Genomic DNA, 22,239 nt, shown 5'->3' with positions numbered 1-22,239 from the left:
GAGAAGGCGTTCAAATAGTTATGTTAATCAAACAATTTCAGTACAATCAGGAAGGATCACAAGAATGACACGACATGAGACAATATGAAATACTGTTAAAGACGTTGGCATGCAAACATGTCAGATGTCATTATGACACCTCAGTTGAGAAGATGTGCCTTTGGTGTAAGCAATGATCAAAGCATTTAGAGACACTTTAGAAAACAGATAGTTGATACAGAAGCTAGCCTACTACAAGAGCACAACTAGATTTCATCAACACTTTCTTTGTGTTAATCGTGGTTCCACTTTGGTACCACACCAAGTTGAAACAGCTCGTTAGATTATATAGCTTAGTTACGGAAGAAGAAGTTAGCCTATTAGTTAAGCCCCAACACAACACCGATGTACACAAGTTGGATAATATTACAGTTTAGGCACAATTTAGATTTTGCCCACTAGATGGCAGCAGTGTGTGTGCAAAGTTTCAGATTGATCCAGTGAAGCATTGCAATACTGGACTATATTGTATCAAGTCTGCCCAAATGTGCCGAATTGGTCAATTGATACATTTTCAAGTACATAACTATAGAGAACATACAAAAATTATATGGTAATACAAAATGTACGTTTACACACTCCCAGGAATATCATACATGATGGATCATTAGCTTATACACTAACTTTCACACATCTAGATGGCCGGGCAGGGTGGGTGTGGAGCCAGAGACAGCAGGGGTTCAAACTGTAGAACCCAGTTCCCTACATTTGAATATAAAAATTTATTTTATCAAACAAAACTATGCTACATTGTATCTCTGGGACACTTAGGATGACAAATCAGAGCAAGATTACTGAATGTAAGTACATGATTTACCTTCAGAGGTGAATGTATCAAATCAGTTGCTGTAATAGATTTTTTGTTGTTGTGCACTCTCCTCAAACAATAGCATGATATGTTTTCACTGTAACAGCTACTGTAAATTGGACAGTGCAGTTAGATTAACAAGAATTTAAGCTTTCTGCCCATATAAGACATGTCTATGTCCTGGAAAGTTTGCTGTTACTTACAACAGTCATGCTAATCACATTAGCGCACGTTAGCTCAACCGTCCCGTATACAGGACACCAATCCCGTAGAGGTTAACCTCTCCAACCGTATGCTTCAACACAGGAACCTGTAGTGGATATAGCCATTTCCTTCAACACAGGTACCAATAATAATAATAATAATAATAATAAAAAAGCTGCTAAATGTACTAAATACATTAATCGTTTAAAAGTTTACATTCGTCACAACCGAAGCTAATAGTGAGTGCTATGGAACCAGTACCGTTGTGATTAGTTTACGTTTTAATATTTAGTTCTTAGGTCGTTAAATCACGTAAAATGCTCCAAAACCATGCATCAAAAACAATTCATAAGAATAGTCAATTTATCTATGTACTCCATTATCTATATGTAGTCATTTTTTTTTTTTAAGGTTGAAAAAAATTAAAATAAAGTGACTGGCCTTTTTTACAAATGTTTTATGTGCTACATTGTTTTTCATCTTCAAAATGTTGGCACTTGCAAAAACACTTTGGAATACAGCCTCTGATAACGGCTTCATATGGAGCCTCTGATACGGCTTCATATGGAGCCTCTGATAACGGCTTCATATGGAGCCTCTGATAACGGCTTCATATGGAGCCTCTGATAACGGCTTCATATGGAGCCTCTGATAACGGCTTCATATGGAGCCTCTGATAACGGCTTCATATGGAGCCTCTGATACGGCTTCATATGGAGCCTCTGATAACGGCTTCATATGGAGCCTCTGATAACGGCTTCATATGGAGCCTCTGATAACGGCTTCATATGGAGCCTCTGATAACGGCTTCATATGGAGCCTCTGATAACGGCTTCATATGGAGCCTCTGATAACGGCTTCATATGGAGCCTCTGATAACGGCTTCATATGGAGCCTCTGATACGGCTTCATATGGAGTCTCTGATACGGCTTCATATGGTGCCTCTGATACGGCTTCATATGGAGTCTCTGATACGGCTTCATGTATTTTACATTTTAGTCAATTAGCAGACGCTCTTATCTAGAGCGACTTACAGTAATGAGTGGATACATTTTCATACTTTTTCGTACTGGTCCCCCCGTGGGAATCGAACCCACAACCCTGGCGTTGCAAGCACCATGCTCTACCAACTGAGCCACATTAGCCGTCTACTGTCAGGACCAAGGTAACCTCGTCCCTAGGACATCAGCTACGGCATACAGACAGAGCGAGACGACTGGTGGACGAGGTTAGGAACAAGGAGATTGTTGTCGGTCAGAGCACCTTTCGGCATGCCATGGTCAGTTTGTCAGCACTCAATGCGCGGGGGGAAATAACAGATTTTGAATTTCTAAATATTTGAATCATAATAAAGTAGCATTTATGAAGCAGTATCAGAGGCTCATTCCAAAACAGCAGACAGCTAATGGAGGAGTTAGTGTGGAGACGAGGTTACCTTGTTCCTAACAGTAGACCACTAATTGAGGACTTCCAGCAGGGTTGTGGTAAATACTATTTCAATTCCAGTCAATTCAGGAAGAACACTGAAACTCAAATTCTCTTCAATGCTTTTCAAATGAGGAAAATTTGGAGTTTGGTTTACTTTCTGAATTTAAATAGAATTGACCCAAACCCTGTCACATGATATTTCTTGATGTCCAATCACATTCAACTTGTGAGTGAGATTTGTTTCCTGGTGTACTGTTGCTCTGTGCTTCAGTAACCATGTGCACATTATGATCCTATCATCATTTTCTAACAATTTCTAATAGATTATCTATCATCTAATGAATCTTGTTAATAATAATAGTTTTGGAAGACCTTCCCTGGGTGTTTCAGGTGGGAATCTGGTAGCGGTTGAGATGACATCAATTAAAAAGTTTGGTCCGATGTCTTGGTTGAATCTTAGCCATGCGCAATTCAGTCATCATGCACTGTTTGAATGAAAAGTTCTGAAGGGCTTTCCCAAAAAAACATCCCACCCAATTAAATGTTGACTGGCACTGCAAAGTATGCCTGCCTGGCAGAATGATATCAGAATGATATTATACCCACTTTTCCTTCAGTGGGCATTGCTTATACTCATTTATTAATCCCTACTGTTGCGTATTAAAAGCAGTGTAGTGGAGGTATACGATATCAATTATAATGACGTAGTACAATAGAGAAATCATACATTTCAGTCATTTTAGCAGACGCTCTTATCCAGAGCGACTTACATGAGCAATTAGGGTTAAGTGCCTTGCTTAAGGGCACATCGACAGATTTTTCACCTAGTCGGCTCAGGGATTAGAACCAGCGACCTTTCGGTTACTGGCACAACGCTCTTACCCACTAAGCTACCTGCCGCCCCAAATCATACACAAGGTAGCCTACACAATCGCAAAGCATGTGAAATATACTGAACAAAAATATAAACGCAACATGTAAAGTGTTGGTCCCAAGTTTAGTGGAGCTGAAAGATTTTTTTAAATGTTGAAACTGTTGCATGTTGCGTGTATATTTTTGTTACGTTTATATTCACAAGCGTGCCGCATACAGCTAGATTCAGCTGAATACCAGGCAGCATGAGCCCGCAGCTCTCAACCGACTGTCTCATGGAGCAGCTCACAGAATTGAACGACATCGGGAGCCAGTAGAGTAGCTAATACGTTTTAAATGTATGATATCTACCAGTAAATGCTAACTAAGGCAACAGTGGGTATGCAAACCAGCTATTGAAGAAGTTTGGTCCGAAGTCTTTGTTGAAGCTTTGCGATGCGCAATTCAGTCATCATGCGCTGTTGGAAAGAACATTTCTAAAAGGCTTAACCAAAAAAAAACCTTCCCAATGAAAATGTTCACTGCAGAGTAGGTCTACCTGGCAGAATGATGTCGTGTGATTTGTATCAAATCGGGAGCGCTTTTTGTGTGTGTGTAAACTCTTGCCATTACATTGTAGCCTACAGTACAGAAACACCCTTGGCCAAACGGTCTCTTGCTTGGTGCACAATGAAATTAAAAAGGGCTCCTCCCTCATTTCTTTTTTTTTGTCGATTTCTCCCAGACCTAAAAAAAAATGGTCTCCTGATGTGGTATAAGCATTGGACTTAGAACATTTGATTTTTGTAGATGTTATATTGTAAAAAATATTTTGAGAGTGAAAACCTGAAAAGAAAAAAAAACTATAGGAAAACACATTTAGGAAAACATAGCTTTTTCCACACAGGGTGCCTTTCCTTCGCCGGGCGAGCCGTTTGGGAGATTTTGGGCAACATTTGAGGATACCCACTTATCCAGGCACCACTAAAAGGCTTCATCCGTACTACGACGGAGGATATTGCTCGTCCGTTAAAGACGGCATTAACGATAAGACCACTGCTTATCGTTAACGCCGTCTTTGGCGTGCTTATTAATGCACAAGCACCCTTTCCCCACACTATTAAGTCATACAGAAGTGTTACATTGTGTGAAGTTTAAAATGCATTCTGTCATTACTAAACGTGTAACGTGACATATATTTTAAAAATATATATTTTTACACCAAAAACAACATTTGATTAATATAATATTTAAAATCAGTATTCTTCCTCAAATGAAGGGGATGATAATGCAATCTTTGCAAGATGGAGGGAATCTGATTTCATTGGTACTGAACTCTATCCTCAGTCATTTAATTCAGGGTAAGCGGAGTGAAACCGTGAGTAAGCCTTTCCCGGAGCAGGTTAGTTCTGAAAGATTTGTCGCCATAGAAATGTACCTGACCGGTTATCCGGAGTTGGCCAACGTTACCTCGCTAACTCCTCAAACCTGCTTCATAGGAGACCCCTCTGATGTGGTTTAAGCGTTGTTGTGGACTTTTTACGGCTGATTTTGAGAGTGAAAACCTGAACTATAGAAATATAGGAGAAAAAAAAAAATCACACAGGTCGCCATTCCTTCACCGGGCGGGCCGTTTAGGAAATATTTGGCAAAAATGTTTGTATTCCAACTTCTCCAGGCACCACCACACCACTAGAAATGGGTTTCTTTTCCCCCCGCTAAATACATGAGAAAAAACATAATATTTATGGTGCTGTTTGTAGAAATTACAAATTGTTATTATCAACTGGACCATGGAAGTGTCAAGTCATTATGGTCCAATTATCATGTCATATCCATTAATTACATTGAAAATCAAACGTTAGGACACCCACATTGATATTTTCATTGTTTAAAATAAATAAATAGTATATCTACTGGATTATTCAAGTCAGACATGTTATAGCTGTCACTAGAGTAAATTAACATCAACAACAATATATTTTTTTTTTAATGAATTGACGTGGCTATTATTATTTCCATTAAGAAAAGGAAAATAACGTCAGATATAGTCGAGCACTATATGCTCGGTTGCATTAAACCTTCTACGTCACAAGTAGTCGTTTTCAAGAAGTCGAGTTTCATGACAGAAGCGTGTTTCAGGAGGAACTTCAAGAATACAGATCTTCATTACATTTTAAAGTGTGGCCTACATAACACAATAAAAGGATTTACACGGACGGGTCTCCCATTTACTAGGTCACAATAACTATATCCATGAATTTGAGATAGGATGTGTTAAAATCACAGATTTTCTAAATGGAAAAAGTTAATAAAATCGCTGAATCTAACTCTAAAAAGGTATGCATATACTTACCATCTCTAACACCATGGCAACACAAACATATTTTGTCTTACTCAAGTAGAGTTTGATTACAGAAGAAATCCAGAGCTAATTTAGGCTTATTTAGTTAACAACCCACCCCCCCCCCCCAAAAAGAAAGATATTTCAAATCACTTACATACACCATCCTAAAAAGCATACACATTACCTCGGCAAAAGATATCCTGAATGATTTCTCCATTTATTTATTTTGAATATTTTAAAAATATATATATATGTGGTAAATCCCACTCCTTTTGTATTCTTGTGGTTTTATTGAACAGATATAGGACAGTGAAGAGAACAGGAAAGGCCAGAGTCAGAAGCATTGTGGGTTGGATTCTCTGATAAATGTGTCTGTGTTGGGGTCAACTAACCACTAGACCACAGGCCACACTACTTTCTCGAGTTTCCAAATCTCATGATCTTCCTCATTCTGGTACGCTTGTATTTTGTATCCCTGTATAGGTTGTTTGACTTGGGTTTATAACTTTATAAAACTTATCATTAATGTTATTATGAGACGTTTTTTTGATAAACGTGATTAAATCTCAGCACAATGAGGATAGTATCAACCAAACAAGGCCAAAATAAAAACTCAACATCAACCTTTCTTAAAAAGGTCCAAAGCAGCCGTTTTTATCTCAATATCAAATCATTTCTGAGTAGCAATTAAGTACTTTACTGTGATTGTTTTCAATTAAAATGTTTAAAAACAAAAAAAAATAGCTTCTTAGCAAAGAGCAATTTCTCAAGCAAGAATTTTGCTAGGACTGTCGGAGCGATCTGAGTGGGGAGGGGAAACAAGCTACAATTGACAGCTCTTACACTAAAAGTGCATTATCATTTTCACAATTTCAGTATTATTCCAACCTCATAGTGTGGAAATATATATAAAACACAGGTATATCAAATTTTTTTGACTGCACTGGGCCTTTAACAAAAACCAAATGTACTGCTGTAACTGCAATACTGGCATCCGTCAATGGCATACGCTCTTTAAAGGAGCCAAGGGCTTATGTCAACAAGTCACTCACTGTACCTGCAAAGCAACCTAGCACGTCTGCTCACTGCAATGACACCATATCAAATGGACCAATGTGTTTCTGGTGCAGGGCTCTCAAAAACCCTGTTCCTGGAGAGCTACCGTCCTAACGCACCTGATTCTAATAATTAGCTGGTTGATAAGATGTGAAAACTTACAGGAGGGTAGCTCTCCAGGAACAGGGTCGGAGAGTCCTGCTCTCGTGGATATGAGCACAGACAGAGATCAGTAGATCCCTTTAAGAACAGTAACAGCTATAAAGGGCATGCTGATTGAGTCCTACCTTAACTTCCTCTTCCTCCTCCTCCTCCTCCTCCTTCTTGGGCTCCTTCAGCGGCTCGTCATCAGGATTGAAGTCTTCCATCTCAACCTTCAAATACAAAATGTTTCCATTGAATTTCACTGATTGAAACATTTTAACAAATGCCTTAGATAGGTAGGTAGAATTTATTTTATTATAAAAAAATATATATATAAAAAATTAAACTTTACAACCACACAAGTGGCTACACTGAAATCATTGAGGATAGTGCCAACAGGTACACTATACCTTATCTGGTCCTCATCCTTCGCTATAGAGAGGACTAGGTTCACTCTTATAACAGAAACCCATTATAAAAAAGGTATATTTAATGACGCTTATTTAAAAAAAAAAAAAAAGGTGCTACACCTAGACTTTCTCCCCCATGTGGAAGCTTGGTGAATTGCAACAGCACTAGGCTGCATTCAAAATACATCTCCCCCATCCCCCGCATCCCATTTCCCCCCGTAACATGGTGGAGACTCAGGCCTGAGTCTTATACTTTCTGTTTTGGTCCACCACCAGTTTCACAAACAATATTTTTTGTTATTGAAAATATATTTCACAGTGATTTAGATGGTACAATGATTCCCTACACTATACAGTGCTTGTTTTCTCACAAACTGAAATTGAGCGAACTGTGTAAAATTTTTAGCAACCAGGAAATGACAGAGCAATTTCTATATTGGCCACTTGACCTGATTACCACTAGATAACACAGCCAAAGTCAAAACAGTTTTCCCATTTTGACAACAAATACCGCTCTGGCGGGAGAAATCTATAGTCGAATATCCCAGCCAATCACAACACTGGCGGGTAAGAAATACTGTGAAACACTCATTTCACCATTACTGCCGATATTCACACAAATCCTATGTGTAGCACCTTTATGCCCCCTAAGTGGTATAATACCTAGATCTGAACATATTGTGAAACGTTTCCATACGACGTACCTCCTCAATAGCAGCATCCTGAAGCAAAGAGCGGATATCCAGGCGCACCATGTGACGTGGAGACGACTCCCAGTTATTGGACATCTACACAGACGGGAAAAAAAACAAATAAATAAACAGAAATGTAAAACAGAACGTGAATAAATACACAATATACTATATATAAATACTATACAGACACCAGAAAATAAATACACAATATACTATATATAAATACTATACAGACAGCAGAAAATAAATACACAATATACTATATATAAATACTATACAGACAGCAGAAAATAAATACACAATATACTATATATAAATACTATACAGACAGCAGAAAATAAATACACAATATACTATATATAAATACTATACAGACACCAGAAAATAAATACACAATATACTATATATAAATACTATACAGACACCAGAAAATAAATACACAATATACTTACAGTCTATCACTGTCATTATCAATGCCTTGAGAAATAAGCCACCTGATACCATTGAAAATGTATGAGAGCTCTGCGGTTGTGGACGCAAAGGGCACTCAGCACAGTACCTTTTGAATGTCCTTAATCTTCCGTCCGTGGGCATTTCTTTTAGCGCAAGTCTGATAGTCTGCAGTGATTTCAGCCAAGTACACCTGGCATACAAATACATTGACACGTTATATACGTAATAGAGGCCACATCCGTAGGTTTTAGAGAGATCCAACTCTGTTCTAATGTACCACTTAGAATTACGTCATTTATTGGGCATGAATTCTAAAAACGGCAAGCTAAGTATCGACCAAGGAACCTAGCAGCGTTGCATCTCCACATTTTTGATATTTCAAAGATATGAAACGTTAACTCGACCTCGAAGCCTTTAGTCTTGGCAGCGCTCCAGAACTGATCGAAGTATTTAACCCTGTCGTTAATAGCGTCGATGATGATGAAGGGGAAGAAGCCGTCGTCTAGCGTCTTCCTGAAGGTTTTTAGCATACTGTTCCTGTACGTCTCTTCCATCTCCGCTTCGTACTCGTATTCCAGACACTGACAAGAAAGGAAAATGTTATGGATTGATATTCAAATACAAATAAAATGTGTGTTCTAATAATACATTCAAATATTACATTAAAAAACACCTGCAAAGCCTGCAGAAACCACACGGCTTAAATGGTGACATTCGCTAAATGTATTACAATGGCTTCAGTGAGCCATCACGTTATACATGGGTGGGTTTTCTTCAGGCCTACTTCTACACAGAGATAGTATTTGACTAAACTAAAAAAACTCTCTTGTGGAAGCCTAATGCTCCACATATAGTAGGAACAGAGAGGTTTAAAGTCAGCCGGAGAGCAAGCAGAAGGACAGACCTTGAGTTTGACCCGTTTGCCAGTTTCTGGGTCCTTCTCCACCTTCTCCACCTCCGTCATGAAGTAGTCGTCTAATCCCAGCACCCTGGGAGGAGCCCCTCCACACTCCACCTCCTTATCCTTAACCACGCAACAACATTTTACATTTTTAGTCATTTAGCAGACGCTCTTATCCAGAGCCACTTCCAGTTAAATGCATTCATCTTAAGGTAGCTCGGTGAGACAAACACATATCAGTCACAGCAAGTTAAACTTCCTCAGTAGAGCCGCTATCAGCAACGTCCGAGCTAGTAAACGACAAGGTATTTCAGTGAGAGAAGGCAGCACTCGAGAAGTTTCAGGAAGTGACGTCTTTCGGACAAACAAGGAAGAAGACGACTGACGTTGGGGCTTGTAGAAATTGAAAGCAACGTTGTGTTTATATGACGAGGGGTGCAGGTATTTGTGTTAACCTGATCCACCACCCTGACCGCCGCGCTCTCATGCGCTCTTCGACATCAGGATGGTGGAACGAGGGTAGGTATTTGAACACTGTGAAAGAACGCTGGGATATCTATAACATATTATATATCTGGAAAACAGGAAACACATGACAGGAAATAACATTTCATCCCAGATGAGTTATTATTACCACAACAGAACAGCCAAGTTGGACGATGGTAACTCTAGGTTCTACTCACCCGTATCAGCTTGGCCACATGGCTTTTTCCACTTCCTGGTAGGCCTCTCATTATGATGACGATCTGAGAAACATCACAGAGGTTATGGAACTCACTCATTCAGTAGACATGTATCTGGGGATATACTGGGGGATATGAGATCTGTGTACTCTCGTTGTACTTGTATTGGACTACAGGTTGAGGATGTCATTATCCTGGCAACGCATTTCTTAATTGTCCCTGAGAGGGATAAATAAAAGTTGTATTGAATTGAATAAGGAAGTACTGTATTTAAAAAGTTGTATTGAATTGAATGAGGAAGTAAGTGAATGAAGCGTAATGGCGATTGAGAGTGAGTGAGCAGCCATTTATTTGCACCCTTTCTGGACGAGTGTCTCGGCCTGGCAGTTTGAGAAGGTCCTCCACGTTCTTGGTCTCCGGTTTCTTCTCCATCCTGGAAGGAGGAGCAGTCGGTGGGGGAGGAGGAGGGTGGGATGACGTGGGGCCTCCTCCTCCTCTGTCCTCTGGGTAACTCCTCCGTTCACCTGGACCACAAGACAGGACAGTCAGTGCCAAGGATAAAAGAGAATACTGTCGCTATTTGACTTTACAACCAAGAGGCATAAAAAGACGAGCAGACTGAACATTAGTAGGACGACGGAAGGTGCCTTGAACACCATTTTGATTGTTAAAACCAACGTGTTTTACGGCATGTAGCTTTAGTCCCTTTTTCCTTTTGGACAGTGGAATTTTTGCACAGTACAAATCAACACCACTCACACACTAAAAGGCATTTGCATTGCACCCAAGTCCGTGTGTTCGCTAGAGACGGCAGTACACAGCATGTCTTACCGTATGGTGAGGCACCGTGGTCGTAACGTTCAGGTCCGCGCTCGTACGGAGGTCTGTCATAACCCCCAGGCCTTCCATAAGGATCCTCTCTGTCTCTACTGGTCCGGCTGCCCTCCCTCTCCCTGTAGCCCGGGCGAGGTGGTGGGGGGCCGGGGCGAGGATGGCCGGGGGGTGGTCTGGAGAGATAAGAGACGCAGGATGAAAACCCCTCAGAACACTGCATATATCTGGACCCCTATTTACAAAGAGTAAAAAAAAAATGGGGGTGCTGATCCTGGATCAGTTTCCCCTTTTAGATCATAATGAATACGGATTATATGGACAAGGAGGGATCTGATCCAAGCACTCCTACACTTGGATGCTTTGTGAACACGCAAGCCCTGGAGCAGGCAGTATACACAAGGCCACACCATCCAGCTGGACTAGTCAGAGTAACACAGTGTGATAATACCTTTCATCAACAACACCCATGGAGTGTTTGCTTGAAAGCAGCAAGAACATAAAAAAAACTAAAAATGTTGTTACACATTTACTGACGCTTGGTAGTTCTACATTGCATTGTCACACAGTTCTGTAAAATAACTCCCAACTGCTGAGGTAAAAAAAAAAAAAAAAAGTGCTTTATAAAAAGATTTGATTGATTGCATTAACAAGACCATAAGACAAAAGTAACACATTCACAAGTGGAGCTTGTGGATTAATTCGCATACAGTAGCATTCACTGTGGCCGCTGTTTAATCCATAGAAATATATGATCTCTTTATAATCAATAAATCTAGTCATTTTATTTGTACGTGTTCAATCTCCACTGAATGTAACCAGGGTATACCTGCCATCTCGAGGCGGATAGCGTTCCCTCTCAAATCGGTCTCGTTCAAAGTCCATGGGAGCTTTTTCTCTGTACATCTCCCTGCGCTCCGTGTAGGGGTCTACCGGTCGTCTGTCGTAGTACATGTCTCTGTGGTAAGGGTCTCTCTCTCTCAGGGGTCCCAGCAGTTCTATAGGGGAAAGGAGGATATAATAATAATAATATATGCCATTTAGCAGGCGCATTTATCCGAAGCGACTTACAGAATTAGCCGCTACCTGCAAAAAAAAAAACAAATGCTAGTAAGTCTCAAAAAAACGATCACCATCCAAAAAATAAACACGAAGTCACCTTTTTCATAGCTCCTCTCTCTGTCAGCTAAGGGATCGGGCCTCAACACAATCCTCTCGCCGTAAGAGATCCGCTCCACCGTGGCAGCACCCAGATCTGGAAAGTCACATGGAAATGTGGGGGGGTCAATGTCTTGGAGGGAAAACACACACACACACACTACAAGAGGCAATGTCATGTTTCTGTAGCAGAATAACCACTTCATTTAAAACCTTTTCAGGTCTATCGTTTTTAAAGATACAAGCCACAACTTCCTTTGTTATCACTCTATTTAGATACTAGTTTCCAATGAGCACCCTTTAGTTACCATTTATATCTTTTTACAGAAATTTTACATCAGTCAATTAAGGAAGCTTCCTGCCATCCAGGACCTCTATACCAGGCGGTGTCAGAGGAAGGCCCTCAAAATGGTCAAAGACTCCAGCCACCCTAGTCATAGACTGTTCTCTCTGCTCCCGCACGGCAAGCGGTACCGGAGCGCCAAGTCTAGGTCCAAAAAGACTTCTCAACAGCTTCTACCCCCAAGCCATAAGACTCCTGAACAGCTAATCATGGCTACCCGGACTATTTGCACTGCCCCCCCCACCCCCACCCCATCCTTTTTACGCTGCTGCTACTCTGTTAATTATTTATGCATAGTCACTTTAACTCTACCCACATGTACATATTACTTCAACTACCTCAACTAGCCGGTTCCCCCGCACATTGACTCTGCACCGGTACCCCCCTGTATATAGCCTCCCTACTGTTATTTTATTTTACTTCTGCTCTTTTTTTCTCAACACTTTCTTGTTGTTGTTTTATTTTACTTTTTTTATTAAAAATAAATGCACTGTTGGTTAAGGGCTATAAGTAAGCATTTCACTGTAATGTCTACACCTGTTGTATTCGGCGCATGTGGCCAATAAAATGTGATTTGAAGTTCCAATTCCTAAACAAATTCCAATACGCATTCCAATTCTCTTTAATGCTTTTCAATAAGGGACATATGGAATTGGAATTTAGGTTACTTTATGAATGGTATCGGAACGGAACTGACCCCAACCCTGCTTCCTATTTCCACGTTTCTTTCCCTACCGTGTCCATGTCCATAGTCGACAGTCTTAGGGATGACTGGTGCGTTGGGGACTGGAGGAGCAGAGGACAGGTAGCCAGTATCTTGAGGTTTGGGGTCTCCCCACGTCACTGTTCTTGCAGCAGTTGAGCTAGACATGAGGTTGGTCGCCTGGGGTAGAGAAACAGAGACGTGGGTTAACTGATTTAAAAAAAAATGGGTAAATATCTAAAAATGTGTAACTGGAAAAAACAGAGTCACAAATATTTATGTGACCTGGAAATGACAATGGACCATAATTAAAGTGGTCTACTTCAAATATACTGGTTTTCAAATATATAACCAGGTTTTACAATATTACAACCAGGTTTATAACCAATATTACAACCAGGTTTATAACCAATATTACAACCAGGTTTATAACCAATATTACAACCAAGTTTATAACCAATATTACAACCAGGTTTATAACCAATATTACAACCAGGTTTATAACCAATATTACAACCAAGTTTATAACCAATATTACAACCAAGTTTATAACCAATATTACAACCAGGTTTATAACCAATATTACAACCAAGTTTATAACCAATATTACAACCAGGTTTATAACCAATATTACAACCAGGTTTATAACCAATATTACAACCAGGTTTATAACCAATATTACAACCAAGTTTATAACCAATATTACAACCAAGTTTATAACCAATATTAAAACCAAGTTTATAACCAATATTACAACCAGGTTTATAACCAATATTACAACCAAGTTTCCATCCAACCTTTCTATGCAAGTAAAGTACATCCAGTATAATTTTTTTAATAAAAAGAGGCCTGACGGCAACAGCAAATCTGTCAATAAACGTTTCAACTGTTGACAAAACAAAATACCCTAGACAAGGTGGAAGGTTTTTGTGTCTGTAAAATAAATTATACAAGAAATGGAGGTGGAATCGTCTTAATGCGTTATATTGATTCAGTATAATAAGCATCATATCGAAGTGAACCTGGAGTCACGCGATGACATGGTGCGTGGTCCTCCCACTACGACTTGGTAAACCATGCAGGTTATCAGGCTACAGATTAAATAAGTTATGATGAACTTCACAGGGTGGTGAAAGTGCTGGAGGTGCATGAGCCTGACGCTCCTTTCCAATTTTAGAATATTTGCATGAAAATCTGTCGCCAATTGGATGGAAACCTAGCTAGTGACATGAATCAACTGTGAGATTCAACATATATATATATATATAATTACTTGAATAAACAGCTTTAAAAAGAAAATACACAAAACTGTAATTTGTCAAACCCAGGTTTATAGATTTACCTGCGGCTAAATCCTTTATGCAAATGTCAAACAGTTAAATCCTATATGTTATGTCAAATATATAAATGATATAGTATATTATATCAATTAGGTGCGGTTGTTCACCTGCAGGGCACTGCGGACCTCAGGGGGTATCTCCAGCCCTAGCAGACCAGCAGGGAGCTCCGGCTTGGGCTCAGACGTGACTGGAAGGGCCTCTCCATCGGTCTTACTCTCCTGCATTTCTCTGTTCAGTACCAGAGAAACAGACCTACATTGTATTTAAAGTGCTGTGTGATACATTTGCACGTACGGAGCACCCTGGAATCCTATTTTGTGCTAACGTTCCCTCTCCTTGTACTCCAAAACATGGCATCACAAAAGGGTAGAATGATAGCACAAACAGAATGGTACCCAGGCTATATACAGAGGTCGCTCACAAAAAACAGCTGTGGAAAAACAGTACTTAAAAAAAAAAAAAAAAAAATATATATATATATATATATATATATATATATATATATATATATATATATATATATATATATATATATATATATATATATATATATATATATACACAGTGCATTTGGAAAATATTCAGACCCCTTGACTTTTTCCACATTTTGTTATGTTACAGCCTTTTCTATAATTGATTTAATTGTCCGTCCGTCCCCCCCCTCATCAATCTACACACAATACCCCATAATAACAAAGCAAAAACAAATAGAACTACCTTATTTACACAAGTATTCAGACCTTTTGCTATGAGACTCGAAATTGAGTTCAGGTGCATCCTGTTTCCATTGATCATCCCTGAGATGTTTCTACAACTTCATTGGAGTCCACCTGTGGTAAATTCAATTGATTGGACATGATTTGGAAAGGCACACACCCGTCTATATAAAGGTCCCACAGTTGACAGTGCATGTCAGAGCAAAAACCAAGCCATGAGTTTGAAGGAATTGTCCGTAGAGCTCCGAGATATGATTGTGTCGAGGCACAGAACTGGGGAAGGTCCACAAGAACAGTGGCCTCCATTGTTCTTAAAATGGAAGAAGTTTGGAACCACCAAGACTCTTCCTAGAGCTGGCCGCCCGGCCAAACTGAGCAATCGGGGGAGAAGGGCCTTGGTCAGGGAGTTGACCAAGAACCAGATGGTCACTCTGACAGAGCTCCAGAGTTCCTCTGTGGAGATGGGAGAACCTTCCAGAAGGACAACCATCTCTGCAGCACTCCACCAATCAGGCCTTTATGGTAGTGGCCAGACGGAAGCCACTCCTCAGTAAAAGGCACATGATAGGCCCGCTTGGAGTTTGCCAAAAGGCACCTAAAGGACTCTCAGACCATGAGAAAAGGTCTGATGAAACCAAGATTGAACTCTTTGGCCTGAATGCCAAGCGTCACATCTGGAGGAAACCTGGCACCATCCCTATGGTGAAGCATTGTGGATGTTTTTCAGCGGCAGGGACTGGGAGACTAGTTGGGATCAAGGGAAAGATTAACGGAGCAAAGTACAAAGAGTGGCTTCAGGACAAGTCTCTGAATGTCCTTGAGTGGCCCAGCCAGAGCCCGGACTTGAACCCGATCGAACATCTCTGGAGAGACCTGAAAATAGCTGTGCAGCGACGCTCCCCATCCCACCTGACAGAGCTTGAGAGAATCTGCAGAGAATAATTGGAGAAACTCCACAAATACAGGTGTGCCAAGCTTGTAGCGTCATACCCAAGAAGAGTCGAGGCTGTAATCGCTGCCAAAGGTGCTTCAACAAAGTACTGAGTAAAGGGTCTGAATACTTATGTAAATGTGATATTTCAGTTTGGATTTTTTAATACATTTGCAAAAATGTATTCAACTGTGTTTGCTTTGTCATTATGGGGTATTGTGTGTAGATTGATGAGATTATTTATTTAATCCATTTTTAGAATAAGGCTGTAACGTGACAACATTTGGGAAAAGTCAAGGGGTCTGAATACTTTCCGAATGCACTGTATAATATTTGATATATATTGTGGTCATACAAATATTACAAGGTTTCACAAAGACAGTTTCTATTTTAGGGGAAACCCCTTGCATACATACATATGTCTTAGGGTTGGGGTCAATTCCATTTGAATTCCACGCAATTACGAAAGTAAAACAAATTGCAATTCGACATGTTCCTAATTGAAAAGCATTGAAGAGAATTTGAATTTTAGTGTACTTCCCGAATTGACCCCGACCATGATGTCTCTACTTTACCTGATGAGCTTCAGCTCATGGGCAGCTTTCAGGATGATCTCGTGTTGTCGTTGTGACAGCGCCAATATACCCGGTCCAGTTCCCTGTGAGGCTGGTTCCTGAACACTGTCTGGTGCAGTACTGGGAGGACCAGGGGCCTGGGAAGGTGTGGGTGGAGGGATACCTAGATCTGATCTAGGGGGCTCGGGTTGCCCGTCATAATGGGGCCTACGGTCCTCAAAGTCTGGGGGGTAGTTTCTCTCCGGAAAGGGTGGTCTGGGTCTCTCCCACACTGGAGGGGGCAGGTAGGGGGGTTCATTGTGCCTGTAAGGAGGGTCGCCTGGGTAGTCGAGACTTTGGAGCTTGCCTCCTCTTCCGCGCTCGTCTCCCTCGTAGGGGTACGGAGGACGGTCTCTGTCTCCCTCGTAGGGGTACGGAGGACGGTCTCTGTCTCCCTCGTAGGGGTACGGAGGACGGTCTCTGTCTCCTTCAGCGGTCCACTCATCCTCTCTGAAGCGGTCTGGAGGAGGGCCACGGGGAGGGTAGGGAGGATAGTCCCTCTCTGGTAGTGGTCCTCTCTCCCTGTCCCACTCCCCACCACGAGGAGGCTGCTCATGGGGATAATAATCCTCCTCACGCTCATACTCATGTGGGGGGCGGTCCGGCCAGTCACGTGGTGGCAGCGGTCTTCCATACCCGTCATCACCAGGACCACCAAACTCCCCCTCGTACCCATCGTGGGGGTACCCCTCCATCTCCTCGTGTGGGTGAGGTGGTTGCCGCATCATGCCCCGGCCCCTGCCCATCGGACGCCTCCTCATCCCTCCCCGCTCCATCATAATCTCATTGGGAGGCAGAGGGGGACCTCTTGTCCCATCTCTGCCGTGGTGGGGGGGTTGTCCTGGGACCGGGGGCCATCCAGGGCCCCTCTCCATGTCGTGGTATGGAGGCTGACCACCAGGCCCCATCAGATCTCTGTCCATCATCTCTCTAGGTGGAGGCGGACGCCCCCTTATGTCTCTCTCCATTATATCGTGGTGCGTGGGCGGCCCGCGGGGGTTGTAGTCTCGATGCAGGGGGGGTCCCAGAGGGTCCATGTCATCGTGAGGCTCCATGGGGGACCCTAGAGGGTCATGGGGGTCCATGGCTCCGTGAGGAGGCGGAAGGGGGCGTCTGGGACCCCCCTGGTACATGAAGCCGGGTCGGCCGCGTGGAGGGCGACCACGCCCAGGGGGGAAGGGGGCTCTGGGGCCTCCTCTTATGCCATGAGGAGGGGGCCTCCGGTCCATCCAGTATGGATCTCCTCCTTCCTCTCCCCAGTACTCTGGAGGTGGGGGGTCTGCTTCCTCCCAGTGGTGCCCGTCTAGAGGCTCTCCTCTCCCCATAGGGGGACCTCCTCTCCCTGGGTCTTCGTAGTAGTCCTCTGGAGGGTAGTGGTGCTCTTCAGGGACCCAGATCTCCTCTTCAGGCAGGGGAGGCCCTCCAGGTTTCTCCAGTGGAGGATCCTGTTGCCACTCCTGCCAGTCTTCCTCCTGTCGTCCATGTTGTGATCTCATCTCTTCATGTGGAGGTCTGTAGTCATAAGGAACCCCCTCCATGTCGTCCTCCGTCCTCCCACCTCCCAGGGGGATAGTGTTGGGACTGAAGTCTGGGATCCCGGGCTGTTTTCCTCCACGTCCCCTCAGACCACCTCTTCCTCCTCGCCCCCGCATTCCTCCGTCCATCTCCCCTCTTCCTCTACCTCCCCTCATTCCTCCGTCCATCTCCCCCCTTCCTCTACCTCCCCTCATTCCTCCGTCCATCTCCCCTCTTCCTCTACCTCCCCTCATTCCTCCATCCATCTCCCCTCTTCCTCTACCTCCCCTCATTCCTCCATCCATCTCCCCTCTTCCTCTACCTCCCCTCATTCCTCCGTCCATCTCCCCTCTTCCTCTACCTCCCCTCATTCCTCCGTCCATCTCCCCTCTTCCTCTACCTCCCCTCATTCCTCCGTCCATCTCCCCTCTTCCTCTACCTCCCCTCATTCCTCCGTCCATCTCCCCTCTTCCTCCACCACCCCTCCCTCTGACAGGCCCTAGTGGCTGGCCATGTCCCCCTCTACCACGCCCCATGGGCCCCGGAGGACCAGGAGGTTGGTTGGTCATTGGGTCAGTCTTCGAAGGCTCCGGTCCGTGGGGCATCAGCCCCGGTGGTCCCGGAGGCCCGTTGTTGTCATTGACGTTATTCTTCAACGGCCCGTCCGGTCCACCTGGTTTGAAAGCGGGGGAAGCGGTTTTCGGGGACACAGAGGCGGCGGTGAACACCTGGGGCTTGGCACCGGCAGGACCTGTAGGGCTCCCCTTCTCCCTGTTGGCGGTGGATCCCTTACTAGCAGCAGCAGCGTCAGCCTCCGCCTTCGTCTGAGGGATGGGGTCGTTTTGGACAAAGAAGCCGTCCAGTGAGCCCAACATGTCCTCTGACATATCCTCCGGTTCTGCTCCTGGTTTCGCTGTCCCGGTAGGTTTATTACCAGGAGGCTTTGAGCCCGCTAGCATCTCAGTCTGACCCTGCGGTGGTTTGGTGTCTTTGCCAGGGTCCGGTTTAGGCTGTGGGCCTATCTGGGGTCTTGAGGGACCAGGGGGTCTTTCGAAGCGGGCTGGGGGGCTCTGTCTCGGGGGCTGGTCGAAGCGGGACCCTGGTCCTCTGGGGCCTGGCTGGTCGAACCTGGGGCCAGATGGAGCATTAAACCTCTGCTGTTGACCGGATTGCTGCTGCTGGTCAAACCGTGGGCCGTTCCCTCTCAGACCATCAAACCTGGGAAAGAAAGAAAATCACATGAATACCCGAACAGCCTGTATATGGACATTTTTATTGTCCAAGACACAATTATTTGTATTTATTTATCCTCTTATTATCCAGGTTGTCACATTCAGGTACAAACAAAATCTCTCCCAAAGGGAAACCTGGTCAAGAGGGTAGCCCCCCCCAGTGAAACACAATCACACAGTTTGAATATCATTGTCATGAATACACAAACAAGTTACCTTGATCCTCTGGGGCTTTGGTAAGGTGGAGGCCGTCCTGGTGGTGCACCAGGTGGAGGCTGTCCAGGTGGTGCACCTGGTGGTCTGGCCAGCCCTCTCCCTCCTGGCCCTGCCCCTCTACCTGGAGGTCCAGACAGGTTGTACTGCGCTGCCTGAGGCCCTTGGTGTGGTTCTCCTGTGGGGGTTCCCATGCGTTGGGCGTTGGAGGGGCCGTGCTGCCCTGGTCGAGGGCCCTGGGACATGGGTCCAGAGGTGGACGAGGGCTGGCTACCTGGCTGGGACGGGCCCACCATGTGACCTTGTTGCGTCTGTGAGTCCGGGCCAGAGTGGGGGTACTGATCATATTGGCTGGACTGGTTCCCGTACCCTACACTACCATACTGGACCCTACTACTGTACTGGTCAGCGCCATACTGCCCGCCGTTGCTGCTGCCTCCATACTGGTGCTGCATGGCTCGCAGGGCGGCGACCTTCTCCTGCAAATCAATTAATCACATTTATGAAGCCTTTTTTTTTTTTTCACATCAGCAGTGCGTTTACATGAACCTGGCTGGGGTGTATTCAGCACCGTAAAACATTCAGAACGCTGCAGAAAGAAAGAAAATGCAACGACCAGAGCTGACTAGTCCCTATTGTACGTGACAGATGACCATATCTTCTACACCGTGCATTTCTATCTAAACGTCCTGTAACATTCCTACTGAACAGGCCCCAGAGCTGTACTGTACCTGTAGGTGTGCCGAGGTGGAGTTCATCTGTTCCTGCCACTGTTTCCACTGTAACTCGTAGTCCTGCAGCTGGTCCTTATGAGGATAGGACTGGAACTGCTCTTGCCACAGGCTGAAGGTCCGGCCCCAGTCGGCAAACACCGGGCCGAACTGCTGCTGCTGCTTCTCATAGTGACTCAGCTGCATGCCTATAGCCATCGTCTACACCGGTGGGAATTAGAATTAGAAGAAAAAAAACTTTATTGGCCAAACAAATGTGGAAATGTAAGCTGCATGTCCATGGTATCGTCTACAGAGGAGGACATCGAGGAGAATAGAGCAGGCTTCATCTGTCCGTCGTTCAAAACTAAACTATAAATACCCTGACAGCAAAAAGACAACACACACTTTGTGAGGAGCAAACAGCATGCTACCATGATATTTTCTATGCTCACTCAAAAAATGTATTTTATCAGTGCAAATAAAGTTGATCGCTATTAGCATTACACTAGCTGAACAGACCACAACCTTGTATACACCTGTTGGATTCTAAACAGGTAGCACAACTAGTCTGGTGGAAGCAGTAGACCTATGACTAGTTAGAAACAGACCTATGACTAGTTAGAAACAGACCTAGGACTAGTTAGAAACAGACCTAGGACTAGTTAGAAACAGACCTAGGACTAGTTAGAAACAGACCTAGGACTAGTTAGAAACAGACCTAGGACTAGTTAGAAACAGACCTAGGACTAGTTAGAAACAGACCTAGGACTAGTTAGAAACAGACCTAGGACTAGTTAGCAGTAGACCTAGGACTAGTTAGAAACATACCTAGGACTAGTTAGAAACAGACCTAGGACTAGTTAGAAACAGACCTAGGACTAGTTAGAAACAGTCCTATGACTAGTTAGCGGTAGACCTATGACTAGTTAGCGGTAGACCTATGACTAGTTAGAAACAGACCTAGGACTAGTTAGAAACAGACCTAGGACTAGTTAGAAACAGACCTAGGACTAGTTAAAAACATACCTATGACTAGTTAGAAACAGTCCTAGGACTAGTTAGAAACAGTCCTAGGACTAGTTAGCGGTAGACCTAGGACTAGTTAGCGGTAGACCTAGGACTAGTTAGAAACAGACCTATGACTAGTTAGAAACAGACCTATGACTAGTTAGAAACAGTCCTAGGACTAGTTAGAAACAGTCCTAGGACTAGTTAGCGGTAGACCTAGGACTAGTTAGCGGTAGACCTAGGACTAGTTAGCGGTAGACCTAGGACTAGTTAGAAACAGACCTATGACTAGTTAGAAACAGACCTATGACTAGTTAGAAACAGACCTAGGACTAGTTCGCAGTAGACCTAGGACTAGTTAGAAACAGACCTATGACTAGTTAGAAACAGACCTATGACTAGTTAGAAACAGACCTATGACTAGTTAGAAACAGACCTATGACTAGGTAGCAGTAGACCTAGGACTAGGTAGCAGTAGACCTAGGACTAGTTAGCTGTAGACCTAGGACTAGTTAGAAATGCTGGAAATAATCAGTGTCAGTAGAACCTTGCTTACCTCTAGATGTGCAGGTTGTTGGATACACTGCTGGTACTGGTTGAGGATGGTCTGTAGCTGAGCATGATGCTGCATCAGGGCTTGGTACTGGTAGCCTGCTCTCTGTTGCTGGGCCTGCTGCCACTGAGCTGCTGCACTCTGGAGCTGCTGCAGCCGGGCCGCCTCTGCTGGGTCCTGGGCTGGGGGCGCAGGCTGCAGGGGGAGAGAGAAGAGAGAGATGAGGGTGTCTGCCTCTCTGCAGCCGGGCCTCCTCTGCTGGGTCCTGGGCTGGGGGCGCAGGCTGCAGGGGGAGAGGAGTATCTTGTAGTAAAGTTAACCCAAACTAACTAAGTAAATAAGGAAGCC

At 43.7% G+C, this 22,239-nt stretch overlaps 1 protein-coding gene across 1 annotated transcript in view; it reads right to left on the bottom strand.

Moving 5' to 3' along the window:
* ylpm1 (YLP motif containing 1) overlaps positions 1-22,239 on the bottom strand; it is a 38,778-nt gene that overhangs the window by 14,402 nt on the left and 2,137 nt on the right. Inside the window, exons 3-19 of the mRNA XM_045210034.1 lie at positions 21,895-22,086; positions 20,349-20,549; positions 19,621-20,096; positions 18,573-19,390; positions 16,619-18,365; positions 14,504-14,648; positions 13,089-13,236; positions 12,012-12,107; positions 11,682-11,850; positions 10,853-11,028; positions 10,379-10,545; positions 10,022-10,084; positions 9,342-9,461; positions 8,842-9,018; positions 8,544-8,627; positions 7,994-8,077; positions 7,029-7,109 (exon numbers count right to left, since the gene is read on the bottom strand). Coding sequence (XP_045065969.1) covers positions 7,029-7,109; positions 7,994-8,077; positions 8,544-8,627; positions 8,842-9,018; positions 9,342-9,461; positions 10,022-10,084; positions 10,379-10,545; positions 10,853-11,028; positions 11,682-11,850; positions 12,012-12,107; positions 13,089-13,236; positions 14,504-14,648; positions 16,619-18,365; positions 18,573-19,390; positions 19,621-20,096; positions 20,349-20,549; positions 21,895-22,086 — 4,944 coding nt within the window. The remainder of the gene's footprint in view (positions 1-7,028; positions 7,110-7,993; positions 8,078-8,543; positions 8,628-8,841; positions 9,019-9,341; positions 9,462-10,021; positions 10,085-10,378; positions 10,546-10,852; positions 11,029-11,681; positions 11,851-12,011; positions 12,108-13,088; positions 13,237-14,503; positions 14,649-16,618; positions 18,366-18,572; positions 19,391-19,620; positions 20,097-20,348; positions 20,550-21,894; positions 22,087-22,239) is intronic.

The sequence above is a fragment of the Coregonus clupeaformis genome, chromosome 33 (assembly GCF_020615455.1).
Source record: "Coregonus clupeaformis isolate EN_2021a chromosome 33, ASM2061545v1, whole genome shotgun sequence".
Classification (NCBI taxonomy): Eukaryota; Metazoa; Chordata; class Actinopteri; order Salmoniformes; family Salmonidae; genus Coregonus; species Coregonus clupeaformis.
This window is presented reverse-complemented; position numbering and strand designations above follow the sequence as displayed.